Source organism: Penicillium samsonianum, assembly GCF_028829775.1.
Source record: "Penicillium samsonianum strain IBT 33392 chromosome Unknown utg000003l_segment0_segment0, whole genome shotgun sequence".
NCBI lineage: Eukaryota > Fungi > Ascomycota > Eurotiomycetes > Eurotiales > Aspergillaceae > Penicillium > Penicillium samsonianum.
The window spans coordinates 4,818,617-4,831,841 of NW_026643261.1; the positions used below are offsets into that span (position 1 = coordinate 4,818,617).

The 13,225-nt window shown below is 51.5% G+C and overlaps 5 protein-coding genes across 5 annotated transcripts; 2 read left to right on the plus strand and 3 right to left on the minus strand.

The window, feature by feature from the left end:
- Positions 1 to 1,435: 1,435 nt before the first annotated feature.
- N7471_005448 (elongation factor 2) lies at positions 1,436 to 4,349 on the plus strand (the record flags this gene model as incomplete). The annotated part of the gene is made up of 5 exons (XM_057278167.1): positions 1,436 to 1,443; positions 1,505 to 1,520; positions 1,719 to 1,776; positions 1,847 to 4,278; positions 4,332 to 4,349. The coding sequence occupies 5 exons, from the start codon at positions 1,436 to 1,438 to the stop codon at positions 4,347 to 4,349; spliced, it is 2,532 nt and encodes an 843-aa protein (XP_057137777.1).
- Positions 4,350 to 4,851: 502 nt separating this feature from the next.
- N7471_005449 (CCCH zinc finger and RRM domain protein) lies at positions 4,852 to 7,616 on the plus strand. The gene is made up of 5 exons (XM_057278168.1): positions 4,852 to 5,163; positions 5,252 to 5,370; positions 5,427 to 6,134; positions 6,183 to 7,159; positions 7,215 to 7,616. The coding sequence occupies exons 1-5, from the start codon at positions 5,099 to 5,101 to the stop codon at positions 7,530 to 7,532; spliced, it is 2,187 nt and encodes a 728-aa protein (XP_057137778.1). The 5' UTR covers positions 4,852 to 5,098; the 3' UTR covers positions 7,533 to 7,616.
- On the minus strand, positions 7,617 to 8,405 carry N7471_005450 (putative lactoylglutathione lyase (Glo1); the record flags this gene model as incomplete). The annotated part of the gene is made up of 2 exons (XM_057278169.1): positions 7,617 to 7,718; positions 7,779 to 8,405. 2 exons carry the CDS (start codon positions 8,403 to 8,405, stop codon positions 7,680 to 7,682), a joined length of 666 nt encoding a protein of 221 aa, XP_057137779.1. The 3' UTR covers positions 7,617 to 7,679.
- Positions 8,406 to 8,665: 260 nt separating this feature from the next.
- On the minus strand, positions 8,666 to 9,519 carry N7471_005451 (O-methyltransferase; the record flags this gene model as incomplete). The annotated part of the gene is made up of 2 exons (XM_057278170.1): positions 8,666 to 8,865; positions 9,042 to 9,519. 2 exons carry the CDS (start codon positions 9,517 to 9,519, stop codon positions 8,666 to 8,668), a joined length of 678 nt encoding a protein of 225 aa, XP_057137780.1.
- Positions 9,520 to 10,134: 615 nt separating this feature from the next.
- On the minus strand, positions 10,135 to 12,518 carry N7471_005452 (transcription factor domain-containing protein; the record flags this gene model as incomplete). The annotated part of the gene is made up of 3 exons (XM_057278171.1): positions 10,135 to 12,277; positions 12,333 to 12,387; positions 12,437 to 12,518. 3 exons carry the CDS (start codon positions 12,516 to 12,518, stop codon positions 10,135 to 10,137), a joined length of 2,280 nt encoding a protein of 759 aa, XP_057137781.1.
- Positions 12,519 to 13,225: the final 707 nt, after the last annotated feature.

The window sequence follows — 13,225 nt, forward strand, 5'->3', positions numbered from 1 at the left end:
CGAAAAGTTATGAACCAGATCCTGAAAAAGCACTTTGAAGTTGGCCCGAAGGAGCGATGGCAAGAGGATATTGCTCAAGGTCATATATGAGAATAGATAGCTTTGAAATCAACTGATAGCAAATACAGCCATCAATGGAATTAGATAGGCGGGGTGGTTCACTAGATTATTCGGTTGGCAAGTGGCAGCGATGTTTTTTTTTTAAGTCGCGTTCAGCTCCTGGGAGGGTGAGGAACTTAGCAAGGAAGTTTATATTCTAGATAAAAGACTCTAATCTTGTCATCTGGGATATTTCTTTTTGTAGGTTAAGAAACGCCCGCCGAATCACATGATTCCTTATTATATGGCCGGAGGGGCTGCCGGGACTGGGCACCGGAGTACTCGGGCTGGAAGAATGTCCCGGCTTATGGATTGTTTTGAGATTCACTATTTTGGTAATAGAGTCAAATATTTGATAGAATCAAGTCTTTGTTGGTTCCATTAGTTTTGCCTTGGCTACAGCTTTGCAGTTTGATTTCCTATAATAATGTAGGTGTATGGTGTATGCAGGTGGGATGATTTGATGCCTTGCTGCCTTGGCGCCTCCAAATGAGGAGTTGCCCCCCACTAATGCACGGTGCTGCACGAGCTAGTAGTGAAAATCCGATGAAAATTTGCTCGAGGGATATGTCGGAAGAGGATATTCTTTTCAATGCGATTGAATCTTTTAGACATGTCTATTTTGAATTATATGCAAATATACTAGTAGCTGTATAGCTGTACCAAACATTGAGCTCTTGAGCTGTGCATGCCCGAGGTGACAAATTTTGAAATCGCTTACTAATGTACATTGCCCCACGTTGATAGAGGGGTTTTGGGCAGTCAAGTCATTTAGAGGAACCTTGGAAAGCTAAAAAAAAAGCATGGAGTGAATCATAGGCTCTAAATTGACTCTTTTTTAGCATTTAAGAAGATCAAGGGATCATAAATATAGCTATAAAAAGAGTTTGGTACATCTTTCGGTTGTGATATGGCTGTCAAACGTCACCGGAGCACCCACGGAAGGCAAAAAAAAGTCAGCGTGAGTCAGGATATCAAAGCATGAAGGATTTGAAATCAAAAAAAAGGACGAAATGGAAAGTAAATGAGAGGAATCTAAGCAAATTAAAAAAAGAGAGAGAATAATATGTATTTTTTTCTATATGGGAAAATGTGCTAGTCAGCTCAAAACGCACAAAACCGGGAGGAGAAAAAATGTCCCCACTTTCGCTTTTCTTTTTTTTCTCTCCCACTTTCCCTTCCCCTCTTCTTCTTCTTTTCCCCTCTATCTCTGTCCCCCAGGAGCAGTTGCACATAGAACTCTTTGATTCAGTGATCGAGAATCTCGGTCCTAGTCATCTGTGTGCTCTTCTTCTTCTCTTTTTTATCCTAGTTTATCAAGGATTCAACCGCCAAAATGGTTAAGTAAGTGAAGATCTTCCGAGACACCTAAGAGAGAACATACAGCTAACAGTGATGTGAACAGCTTCACTATTGAGGAGGTCAGTATTTGCCTTTCAAGGTTTCCAAGGTTATATCAAACATTACCAGTGGAAGAAGGGAGATATATTCCCTCGATTGCTCTCCTTCCCATCCTTCCATCTCCCATCTCCCACCTCCGCTGGTGATACTTGAAAACCTTTCTCCCTTGGAAACAGAGAATCAAATCATCATGAATGTCGATACTGACCTACTTGAAGATCCGGACTCTGATGGACCGTCGGGCTAACATCCGAAACATGTCCGTCATTGCTCACGGTAAGTTCTTGCCAAGGATGAGATATGATATAGTGAAATGGCTGATTCTGACTTGGTTTCTGTGCGTTAGTCGATCACGGAAAGTCCACCCTCTCCGACTCCCTTGTCCAGCGTGCCGGTATTATTTCCGCCGCCAAGGCTGGTGAGGCTCGTTTCATGGACACCCGTCCAGATGAGCAGGATCGTTGCATTACCATCAAGTCCACCGCTATCTCCCTGTACGCCAAGTTCCCCGACCCAGAGGATCTTAAGGAGATTCCCCAGGCTGTCGATGGTGACGAGTTCCTGATCAACTTGATCGATTCCCCCGGTCACGTCGATTTCTCGTCCGAGGTCACTGCTGCTCTCCGTGTCACTGACGGTGCCCTTGTCGTTGTCGACTGTGTCTCCGGTGTCTGTGTCCAGACCGAGACTGTCCTGCGTCAGGCCCTGACCGAGCGCATCAAGCCCGTTCTGTGCATCAACAAGGTTGATCGTGCTCTTCTCGAGCTCCAGGTCTCCAAGGAGGATCTCTACCAGTCTTTCTCCCGTACTATTGAGTCCGTCAACGTCATCATCTCCACCTACTTCGACAAGGCTCTCGGTGACGTCCAGGTCTACCCCGACCAGGGTACCATCGCTTTCGGTTCCGGTCTCCACGGCTGGTGCTTCACTGTCCGCCAGTTCGCCATCAGGTACGCCAAGAAGTTCGGTGTTGACCGCAAGAAGATGCTTGAGCGTCTTTGGGGCGACAACTACTTCAACCCCAAGACCAAGAAGTGGACCAACAAGGGTGAGCACGAGGGCAAGACCCTTGAGCGTGCCTTCAACCAGTTCATTTTGGACCCCATCTTCAAGATCTTCGCCGCTGTCAACCACAACAAGCGTGACGAGATCTTCACCCTCCTCGACAAGCTCGAGGTTTCCCTCACCAACGATGAGAAGGAGCTCGAGGGCAAGGCCCTCCTCAAGCTCATCATGCGCAAGTTCCTGCCTGCCGCTGATGCCCTTCTGGAGATGATCTGTATCCACCTGCCTTCCCCCGTCACTGCCCAGAAGTACCGTGCCGAGACTCTCTACGAGGGTCCCATGGACGACAAGTCCTGCATCGGTATCCGGGACTGTGACCCCACTGCTCCTCTGATGCTCTACGTCTCCAAGATGGTGCCCACCTCCGATAAGGGTCGTTTCTACGCCTTCGGTCGTGTCTACTCCGGTACCGTCAAGTCCGGTGTCAAGGTCCGCATCCAGGGTCCCAACTACATCCCCGGCCGCAAGGAGGATCTCTTCATCAAGGCCATCCAGCGTACCATTCTCATGATGGGTCGCTTCGTTGAGCCCATTGAGGATGTCCCCGCCGGTAACATTGTCGGTCTGGTCGGTGTCGATCAGTTCCTGCTCAAGTCCGGTACCCTCACCACCGATGAGACTGCCCACAACATGAAGGTCATGAAGTTCTCCGTCTCCCCCGTTGTGCAGCGCTCCGTCGAGGTCAAGAACGCCCAGGATCTGCCCAAGCTTGTCGAGGGTCTCAAGCGTCTCTCTAAGTCCGACCCTTGTGTCCTGACCATGATCAACGAGTCTGGCCAACACATTGTTGCCGGTGCTGGTGAGCTCCACCTCGAGATTTGTCTTAAGGATCTCGAGGAGGACCACGCTGGTGTTCCCCTCCGTATCTCCGACCCCGTCGTTGCTTACCGTGAGACCGTCGCTGGCGAGTCCAGCATGACTGCTCTGTCCAAGTCGCCCAACAAGCACAACCGTCTGTACATGACTGCTCAGCCCATTGACGAGGATGTCTCCCAAGCCATTGAGTCTGGCAAGATCAGCCCCCGTGACGACTTCAAGGCTCGTGCCCGTGTCCTCGCTGACGAGTACGGCTGGGATGTCACCGATGCCCGTAAGATTTGGTGCTTCGGTCCCGACACCACCGGTGCCAATCTGCTCGTCGACCAGACCAAGGCCGTGCAGTACCTGAACGAAATCAAGGATTCCGTTGTCTCCGGTTTCCAGTGGGCTACCCGCGAGGGTCCCGTTGCCGAGGAGCCCATGCGTTCCGTCCGCTTCAACATCCTTGATGTTACCCTGCACGCTGATGCCATTCACCGTGGTGGTGGTCAGATCATCCCCACTGCTCGTCGTGCTCTGTACGCCGCTGCCATGTTGGCCGACCCCGGTCTCCTCGAGCCCATCTTCAACGTCGAGATCCAGGTTCCCGAGCAGGCTATGGGTGGTATCTACGGTGTCCTCACCCGCCGCCGTGGTCACGTCTACACTGAGGAGCAGCGTCCCGGTACCCCTCTGTTCATGGTCAAGGCTTACTTGCCCGTCAACGAGTCCTTCGGTTTCCCTGCCGATCTCCGTTCCGCTACCGGTGGCCAGGCCTTCCCCCAGTCCGTGTTCGATCACTGGAGCATCCTCCCCGGCGGTTCCCCTCTCGACCCCACCACCAAGCCCGGTCAGGTCGTCCAGGAAATGCGCAAGCGCAAGGGTCTCAAGGAGGTCGTTCCCGGTTACGAAAACGTACGTCTTTTTGCTCACTCTCTTTGGTCTCAGTCACTAATTTTGTTCTATAGTACTACGACAAGCTGTAAAAATGTTCACGGTCACCCAGAATTTCCCTTCTGCCAGTCATTCGTGGAATCTTTCATGAGATTGATGAATTCAATACAATTTCTTCGGTTCAACAAAATTTTATTCCCTCATTCGTCGGTATTTGCTTCGATCGTTCCGTCATTAGAAATCCGGGCATGAGCCTTGAAGCCTCTGGGCATCATTGGTTCTGTGTCCTTTCATTGCTATTTCTACATTTGGTTTTTACCGATGGGCTTTTTGCTTTTTGCGTTTTTGCTGTAGTCTAGCAACCAGTTTCGATATGAAAATAAACTTGGGTATGCTAGGCACAGTTGTTCATTCGTAGAGTTCGTGAGTAATTGTAAAAACCGAAACAAAAAAAAAACAACAAAACAATGAATCCGATCACAATCCTGGACACGTAGCTCGAGGAGTCGCAGAGTATTGTCCTATGTCATCCAAGCACGTGATCTACCGATGCTCGCGTTTTTGCCCTTCGCCTTCGCGTACCCAGCCATGTCCTTCCATTCCCTCACGGTTGGGGGTGAATGCTTATCAGCTTAAAATAACTCATTCTCAAGCTTTGTTATTTAAAACACAAAGTTGTGATTTCATCCCACATACGATTATTACCGCATACGCAGGAATCTTCCGGAGTGACGGCTTTGTTGAAACCGAATCTCTGCAATCATCGTCACTTTCACGTCAATCTTTTGTTCGACCCAATTCAGTACTCACAGTCTGAAATTACTCGGAAATTATCTTCGCCATGCAGTTCACTGACGCGGAGGCCGCTGATGTAAAGAAATGGGTGGTCAAAAAACTGGAGGACATGTGAGTTCATCAGGCACTAGAATCGGGTCTTTTGACACGTGCCCCGGGGAAAGAAAGCAGCGACTAATCAAGTTCATTCTGCCTATAGCTCTGATGCCGACTCGGATGTGCTTGCAGACTATGTTTTGGCGCTAGTTAGGTCCGATGCGCCAGCCGAGGAAATCAAGAAGGTCTCGGTGGAAAACCTGGAGGATTTCCTGCGCGAACGTGCGTCTAATGCCTAGCTCGCATTGAGTTGTTTTATATCAGCTAACACTTACTAGACACGCAACCATTTGTCACTGAGCTCTTTACAACCTTCGGTCCCAAACAACCCTCGCCTCCTGTGCCCGCACCTCCACCCCAGCCTCAGCGCCAGCCCCAACCCGCTGCTCACATTCCCTCATCACAACCTCCTGACAATGCCCCCAGTGGCCCGAGGGCTGCCGTTGCTCCCAGCAGTGCCAACCGCAAACGAACTTTTAATGATGGATTCCAAGGGGAGCCAGACCACGATGATGGTGGGTTCCAGAATCGCGCCATGAAGACTGCACGGCGTGGCGCGCGCGGAGGCGGTCGCGGCGACTTTATGGGTGGACATCAGATGCAACAGGGTCAACAATATCCCCCACAGCAACAGGGTCAATTGTTCCCTCCGCAGCAACAGGGCCAGCAATTCCCTCCACACCAGCAGGGCCAACAGTTCCCTCCGCAGCAGCCCGGTGGCTTCCCCATGATGCCCGGTTTCCCGCCGTTCGACCCAAACGATCCTATGGCAGCAATGATGGCTATGCAGGGAATGCAAGGTATGGGATTCCCGCAGATGCCGGGGATGCCTATGCCCGGGATGCCTGGTCCTCCCGGTCAGCCAGGAGTCGATCAAATTCCACAAAGCAACCAGCGATGTCCGTTCTATGATACCCAAGGTATCTGTTACCTAGGAAATACTTGCCCTTACCAGCACGGCGAGGGAGGTGTCTCGAAAGACGATGGTAAGAGAAATTCATTCATCCTAGATATACCATTGCTAACGGTCGCAGAATATGACCCCAAGACTGCGGGTATGCATGCGCAGCGAGGTGGTGCTCCTATGCGCGGTGACCGTGGCCGCGGCCGTGGTCGCGGCGGATTCAGCGGACGAGGACGCGGCCGGTCCGATTTCTCATCGGCAGGACCTAATGAGGACCAGTCTGTCACGACGATTGTTGTTGAGCAGATTCCCGACGAGAAGTTCAACGAGGATTCTGTGCGTGAGTTCTTCTCTGAGTTCGGCAACATTACTGAGGTGTCCTTGCAACCCTACAAAAAGATCGCTTTGGTCAAATACGAGACTTTCCCCGAAGCCAAGGCCGCGTGGTCCAGTCCCAAGGTCATCTTCGACAACCGTTTCGTGAAGGTTTACTGGTACAAACCCAACCGCGAAGAGAAGCATGACAGCGCACAGCCTGAGGCCCCAGCCTTCAACCAAGAAGAGTTCGAGAAGCAACAACTAGAAGCACAGAGGGCGCACGAGGAGAAAATGAAAAAGCGACAGGAGACCGAAGCAGCCAAGCAGGCTCTTGAGCGCCAGCGCGATGAACTTATCAAGAAACAGCAGGAGGAGCGGGCCCGTCTCATGCAGCGACTCGGTGGCACAACAGACACAAGCGATGCTACCGGTGCTGGGGATGCCATGGCCACCGAGCCTGCCGATGAGAATATCAGTGATGAAACGAAACAGCTGCGAGCTCAACTGGCTGCTCTCGAGGCCGAAGCAAAGAGTCTTGGCCTCGACCCTGCGGCCGACCCTTCGGGGCGGGGTGGATACCGGGGTCGTGGTGGCTTCCGCGGCCGAGGCACATACCGTGGACGCGGCGCCTACGATCCCAACTTCCGTGGAGGATATCGTGGACGCGGTGGGTTTGCGGCTCGGGGACGAGGAGGTGTATTGCGTCTGGATAACCGGCCTCGACGAGTCGCCGTATCGGGCGTTGAGCTCAACTCAGACAAGGACGAAGCATTGCGTCAGCACCTGATGGTAAGTCATGTATTTTCGAACCAAGCAAAGCATATACTAATTTGTTATGTTCTAGGGCGTTGGCGAATACGAATCTATTGAGGCACACCCAGACCAGCCCAACTCCGTCGTGGTGGCATTCAAAGAGCGCTTCCAGGCCGAGAAGCTCATGTTCTCTCCCTGGAACATCCCCTCCGTGGGCGAGGTCCAACTCACCTGGGTGGCCAACCCGCCCATTGTACTTCCTACTGCTGGATCATCAACAGAATTCAAGGGTGGCCTTGGACAGGACGAACCTGAAGACACAGTCATGTCGTCCACCTCGGTGGCCAACACCGCACCTGCGCGGGATATGGACTACGATGTTGCGGAGGATGACAGCTGGGGGGCGTAATTCCGTTACCTTTTGTGTACCATCATGTGTTGGTTGTATAGGCTGCATTAAGCTATTCTTATGGGATGGACGTTCCATTCCCGACCTGTTATCTAAACCAAACTCGTGCTACGATCGTAGAGTGTACAAAAGTAGATCCTCACAGCGTTACACGCTCTGAGGAATCAACTCAACCATATACCCATCCTATGAACTCACATCAGCACAGCACCCTGCATATGTACCTAGGAGGGTATAGAAACTGACCGGATCAGCAACCATAGCAAACTTCTCAAAAAACCACGCATAGTTCCCATGAATCTCGCCACATCCAATCCCCCTCTCCTCCTCCCACTCCGAAAGCGGCACCGTCTCCCTCGAACAAACTCCCACATCCTTAAGAATACTAACCCCACCCTCCCGCAACCTCTGCACAGCAGCCGACACATCGGGAACCGTGAACCCCAGATGCGCGAATCCAAGATGCGGGGGTACATTCCCCGTAGAAACACCACCACCACCACCACTACCATCTGCACTGGCATTCTCTGTGCCATGCACATGATACAACTCCAGAAGCCCGCTCGTCCTAGTCATAACAGGGATTTCGCTAGTGCTCTTCGCCCACGCTGTAATATCCTCTTCGGTCTCTGCCGATGCCGGCGGGTGTCCGAGATAATAGATCGTGAAGGGCCCGGCGTTCATGGTGAAGATTACTCGCATGCCTAGGAGGTTGATGTAGAATTTGAGTGAGCGGGCTGGGTCTTGGATGCGTAGGGCTAGGTGGTTTAGTTTGTAGTCTTTTGTTGCGGGTGTTGGGGGTGGGTTTAGGTTTGGGGCTGCGTTGAAGTGGCCTTCTTCTTGAGGTTGGAGGTTGAATTTGGTTGAGGACATAGTTGGATTTTATAGATGGATGTATGGAGGTATTGGTTTGGTGAAATTAGATTAATTTGGGCGATATAAAGGATATAAATTGGGAATTGAGAGCTTTGATAGAATGAGGGGTTGATATTCTACTAGTAGGGCGGATCCCGTTTGGCCTATCAAAGAGAACGAACTAAGTATGTTAAAATAGCTATAGCTCATGAATGCACGAATTGATATCTTCGACAACAGGGTACAGGTACTGCTTGGATTACTTCAAGAGACTACATCTACTGATAAACAATCATATCCAAACCCCCCTTATACGGCATCGTCACCCGTCGGAACCCACTGCCCTCGGCATCAACATACGCAAAGAGCTCCTGATACCTATCAGCCGCCATGACCGTATTGTCAACGACGATCGCAGCGCCAGGACAGAAGTGAGGCTGGACGAGCTTCAGCGCGGGGAGGGCTAGAGGCGCCCAGACTAGGAGTAGTAGTTAGTATATATGCTGCCAGTATCACGACTAGACATAAATCGACCATGCAAGTTGAATACAAGATAACAGGGCAGGGTATCAAACACCAGACATGTACATACATGTACTCTGTACATGTCTGTAACTGCTTCTGCATCAACCCAAGAAAACAAACACAACTTACTATCCAACAACAAGAAATCCACTGTCCCCAAATCCGAAGTAAGCGTCTCACGCAGATCCCCAACACGAAGATCAATCACATCCTCAACTTCCTTGCCCGCACTGGCCCAATGCGCTCTTGCCAAATTAGCCTTGGTCTCCTCCTTCTCCGTGGCGATGACCTGGGGCTTAGTGGTAGCGCTAACACGCTTCGCATTCTCTGCAACCGCAAGCGCTAGGTAGATGGTGCTAACGCCAAAGCTGGTACCGGCCTCGACGACTGTCTTTGCGTTGATGCTGCGCAGGATGTGATAGACTAGTTCGCACTTGTCCTGGTCGAGTGCGATGAACTTGTCCAGCATGATGGAGTCGAATTCGGTGGTGCATTGTTGGGGTAGGCTGGGCCAGTCCAAGGTTGATTCTTGGGTTAGGGATTTGGTGTGTAGCTCTTTCAAAAGAGTCAGGATCTCTGGGGATGCTGTGAGGGGTGAGGGGGACATTTTGGATTGTTTTGTTGGTTGTTTGAGGTTTGGGAGTTGTAAGAGTTGAGAGTATGTCTTGGGCTATCAGGAGGGGGAGAAGGAGAAGAGGAACTGCGTGATTAAATAGCAAATAGACTAATTGGGAGACCATCCGGCAATACTACCGGCAACGATGCCTGCCATAACTAGTGGCCTGATCTCAGCTAGGAGGGCCTGAGAAAATAGGCAGGAGAAATTAAATATCAGGATTGGGGAATTGGGGGACTGGTGTACGTAAAGGCTAGTGACGTCGGAATCCTCCAGCTCCGAGCTCCACGGCCAAATTGATATTCAGTGAGTCATCGGGGAGCCCTGTGCAAAGTCCGTACGATGTACATACGCCCGATGGCGGGGGCAGTTGGGGTCAGGCGGATGAACATGAACGACGAAGCACGAAAAAGTGCCGAGTTTAGCCGCATGAGCAATATGATTGATTCAAGTGCAGCCCTTGTCTAGTCCGGCAGCTAGAAATACCTAGGTAGCTACAATAACAGCTATGATGGCCGTGCAATTGGCCCCAAGTTAGCCCTAACTTTGGAAGCAGAATACCGCTATGACAACTCCATACAAGCGTTAGCAACAGCAAACTCCATTCTACTGCTCTAGCAAGTCCGCATAGCTATTCAAAGACCTCCCGATCAAAGCAACCATCTCCCATATATAATCCGCCGTAAACAGGCGCGCCCACAACCTAGTAACCGCAGCACTGAGCCGTGTATTAGTAGCCAGCAGCCACTCCCTCGAGACACCATGCTGCACCTCCATAACCATCTCGAGCACGAAGTCCCGCAAGCGAGTCTCCTGCTCCGTCAGCGGCGGCTCCGGATCCGACACCGCAATCGCCTCAAGCCACTTAGCCAACAGCACCGCGCACTCCAGGGAACACAAAGCATGCTGGTTAGACCACAGCGCCACCTGCGAGTGGGCGACAAATCCAATACCGAGCTTGACCGGTGTGCTGAGGGCATGTGCGCAGTGGAGCGCGGCGCGCGTGAGCCGGTCGCCACGTCGAACGGAGAGGTTGTCACGGAGACTGGTTGCGATTTGGACGGGATCCCAGGTTTGCAGTTGGCGGGCTGAGCCGCAGTCTGCGTTGAGTCGGATGTAGGCTAGTCGAAGCAGCGCTGCTGATGTGAAGGATAGCGGCCCGTTCGGGCTGAGTGGGTCAACGGAGGATTCTTGGTTGCGTTCCCAGCACTGGCACCAGCGTTCTAGTGCTTGTTCGACGTGCACGAGCTCGGGTGTGGATGTCACTGATGAGGGGGTGAAGCGGTTCCGTCGTGAGACGGGTAGTCGGCCCGCTTTCGTCATTAGCCAGATGTCTTGTAGAATCGCGTGGATTAGAACGTAGCCGCCGAGAGAGGAGAACGGTGGTACATTGCTATTTGGCCCAAACAAGGCAGAAAGGGCATCTTGGAACTTTGGTTCGCCAGGGCTCTTCAGGCGCTCTGTCTGCCAGAGGTCTGCACGCGCGGCTTGCCATTCTTTTTCGGTGCTGGGTAATTCGAGTGTGAAATCTTCAGTGAGAATCATTGGTGGGACGTCGAATACGATAGTTTGGATGTTGAAGAAACAGAGAACAATTAGTTTGGTGCGCTTTACGCATTCCTGTCGTATCCAGCTACTCCATGTCCCGTCTTGCTCGGGTAGCCGATTGAGTCCCCCTTTTCGGATGAGCATTTCCATTAGACTGCGAAGCGACAGCGCTTCGTAGAATGGGGGGTTGTTAATAAACCACAGGGACACCGAGGTCAGATACAATAAAGCTTGCAGAGTTTCTAGGGTATCAATGTCGTCGGCCGCGTTGATCGGGGGCGGGGGCAACTTGCCCGACTGGAAGACCCGGCGAACATGTTCCAAAGTCACTGGTTTGGCAATCTGATAGAGACGCATGCTAGTGTCTGGCTCGCGGCAATACCGTGCACCCAATGCCGCCATCGATAGAAAGAGCGGTAATGTCATCGAGTCTACATCGAGGGTCGGGATATGCACGATTGGGTAGTGCTCATGGAATCCGGTTACATACCCAGTCAAACATCGCGATAGCGCATGTCGAGATGGCAGCGATGGATCTGGTACCACATTCGCGTAGTCGGATAACATATCCAAGAACTTCTCCCGGCATTGAGCCGTGACCGGTACGAATCCCGTGGGCTGGCGCGCGACCGCCGGGGAGATGTGATACCCCTCCGGCTGGAGTGAGGGCAACTGAGCGTCATGTCGGGGAAGTACAGAACTCGATGGAGTCGAAGGAGTGGTTTCGGTCAGAGCTCCTCTATCGGAAGATCGATCATAGTCCGGGACCGGGGAAAAGTGCAAGGGTGGGAATAGCGGGAGTGGCTGATAAGCCGGCGAGAAGGGATGATTTGGCAAGGGGACACTGTCCAAAAATGAGGTGAAGTCATGACCATGATATGATCCCGGTCCAAAGCCACCTAGGGCATATCCAAAATCCGGGCCCGGAGATGGGGTGGTGGGACCTGCAGAGGGAGCGTCTGTGCTACCCAACTGACCACCCAGCATCGGGCGGTGTATGGCCGGCGACAACGCTGGGAAATGGTCATCGGTCCGTTGTAACGCGCTGCGACTAGATTGGGCGTGGTTTATGACTACAGATGCCAAGGAATCTAACCCGTCCAGGGTAGGAGGATTCGCGGGGGAGGGCGTGTGTGTCTGATTGCTGGCCGGACTGGCATCAGGGTTGTGAGAGAGACGCTCATGACGTGCCAGCAGATCCCTAGAAATGTGAGTATCTAATGCATGTATCTGAAATGGTGAATTATGTATCGTACTTGCGTGTAAAAGCCTTGGGACATTGCTCGCAAACGAACGGTTTCTCTTTGGTATCTGTGGGGTATCAGATGAGGGTATTCGATCCAAGGTCTAGAAGACATACGTGAGCGCTCGTGTCTTTGAAGATGTTCTAGACGAGCAAATGCCCTCGGGCATCGGTGACACTGATAGGGCTTGCTATTCATTATTCATTGGGGGTGGACATGACGTGGTGTGTGATCTCGGGGGATTGTCGCGCAACTCCGGTGAGTCTGACTGTGGCATATTCCCTGCTGTTCCCTGTCCACATGTACCACACACACCAAGTCGAATTGATTGGAATATCACGATCTTGCAGCGGCCTTGCATAGCCATGCACTATTGGCTAACCCTGCCGATTCTATATTGATTGTTAATCAGCTCTATCGAATCGGTCCCAATTCCGCAATCCCCAAATTCCCCAAATTGGGGAATTGCCACTATTAACATGACTATGACTTATTTCACTGCGGAGAAGTATACCCCGTATTGTTGTGGATTATACATCTTACGCTACAAAATCCTCATTTTATTCTTGTTTTTTTTTCTCTAGCATTGAGATAAGTATTCAAGTCTTATTTGCTTGTAATTAGTGAGATGAAGTTGAAAACCCTTCAAAAAAGGAAATAGAGCTAGAACATTTTTAGCAGGCGGTATGCGATGACTCCGACGCCAAGGCCGCGGGCACCACGTCCCACGGATGAGCATTATCAGTTCCCCCAACTCGGTGCTTTGGAGGATTCTTCCTTTAATGTACATGTAACTTGGCATAAGACCTACATATGTAGCATTTAACTGCAAAGGGCGTATAGATCATCAGCATGCTCCACATTGGTCCACAGTGTGATTGGAATGATATATCAAATTGGGGGAT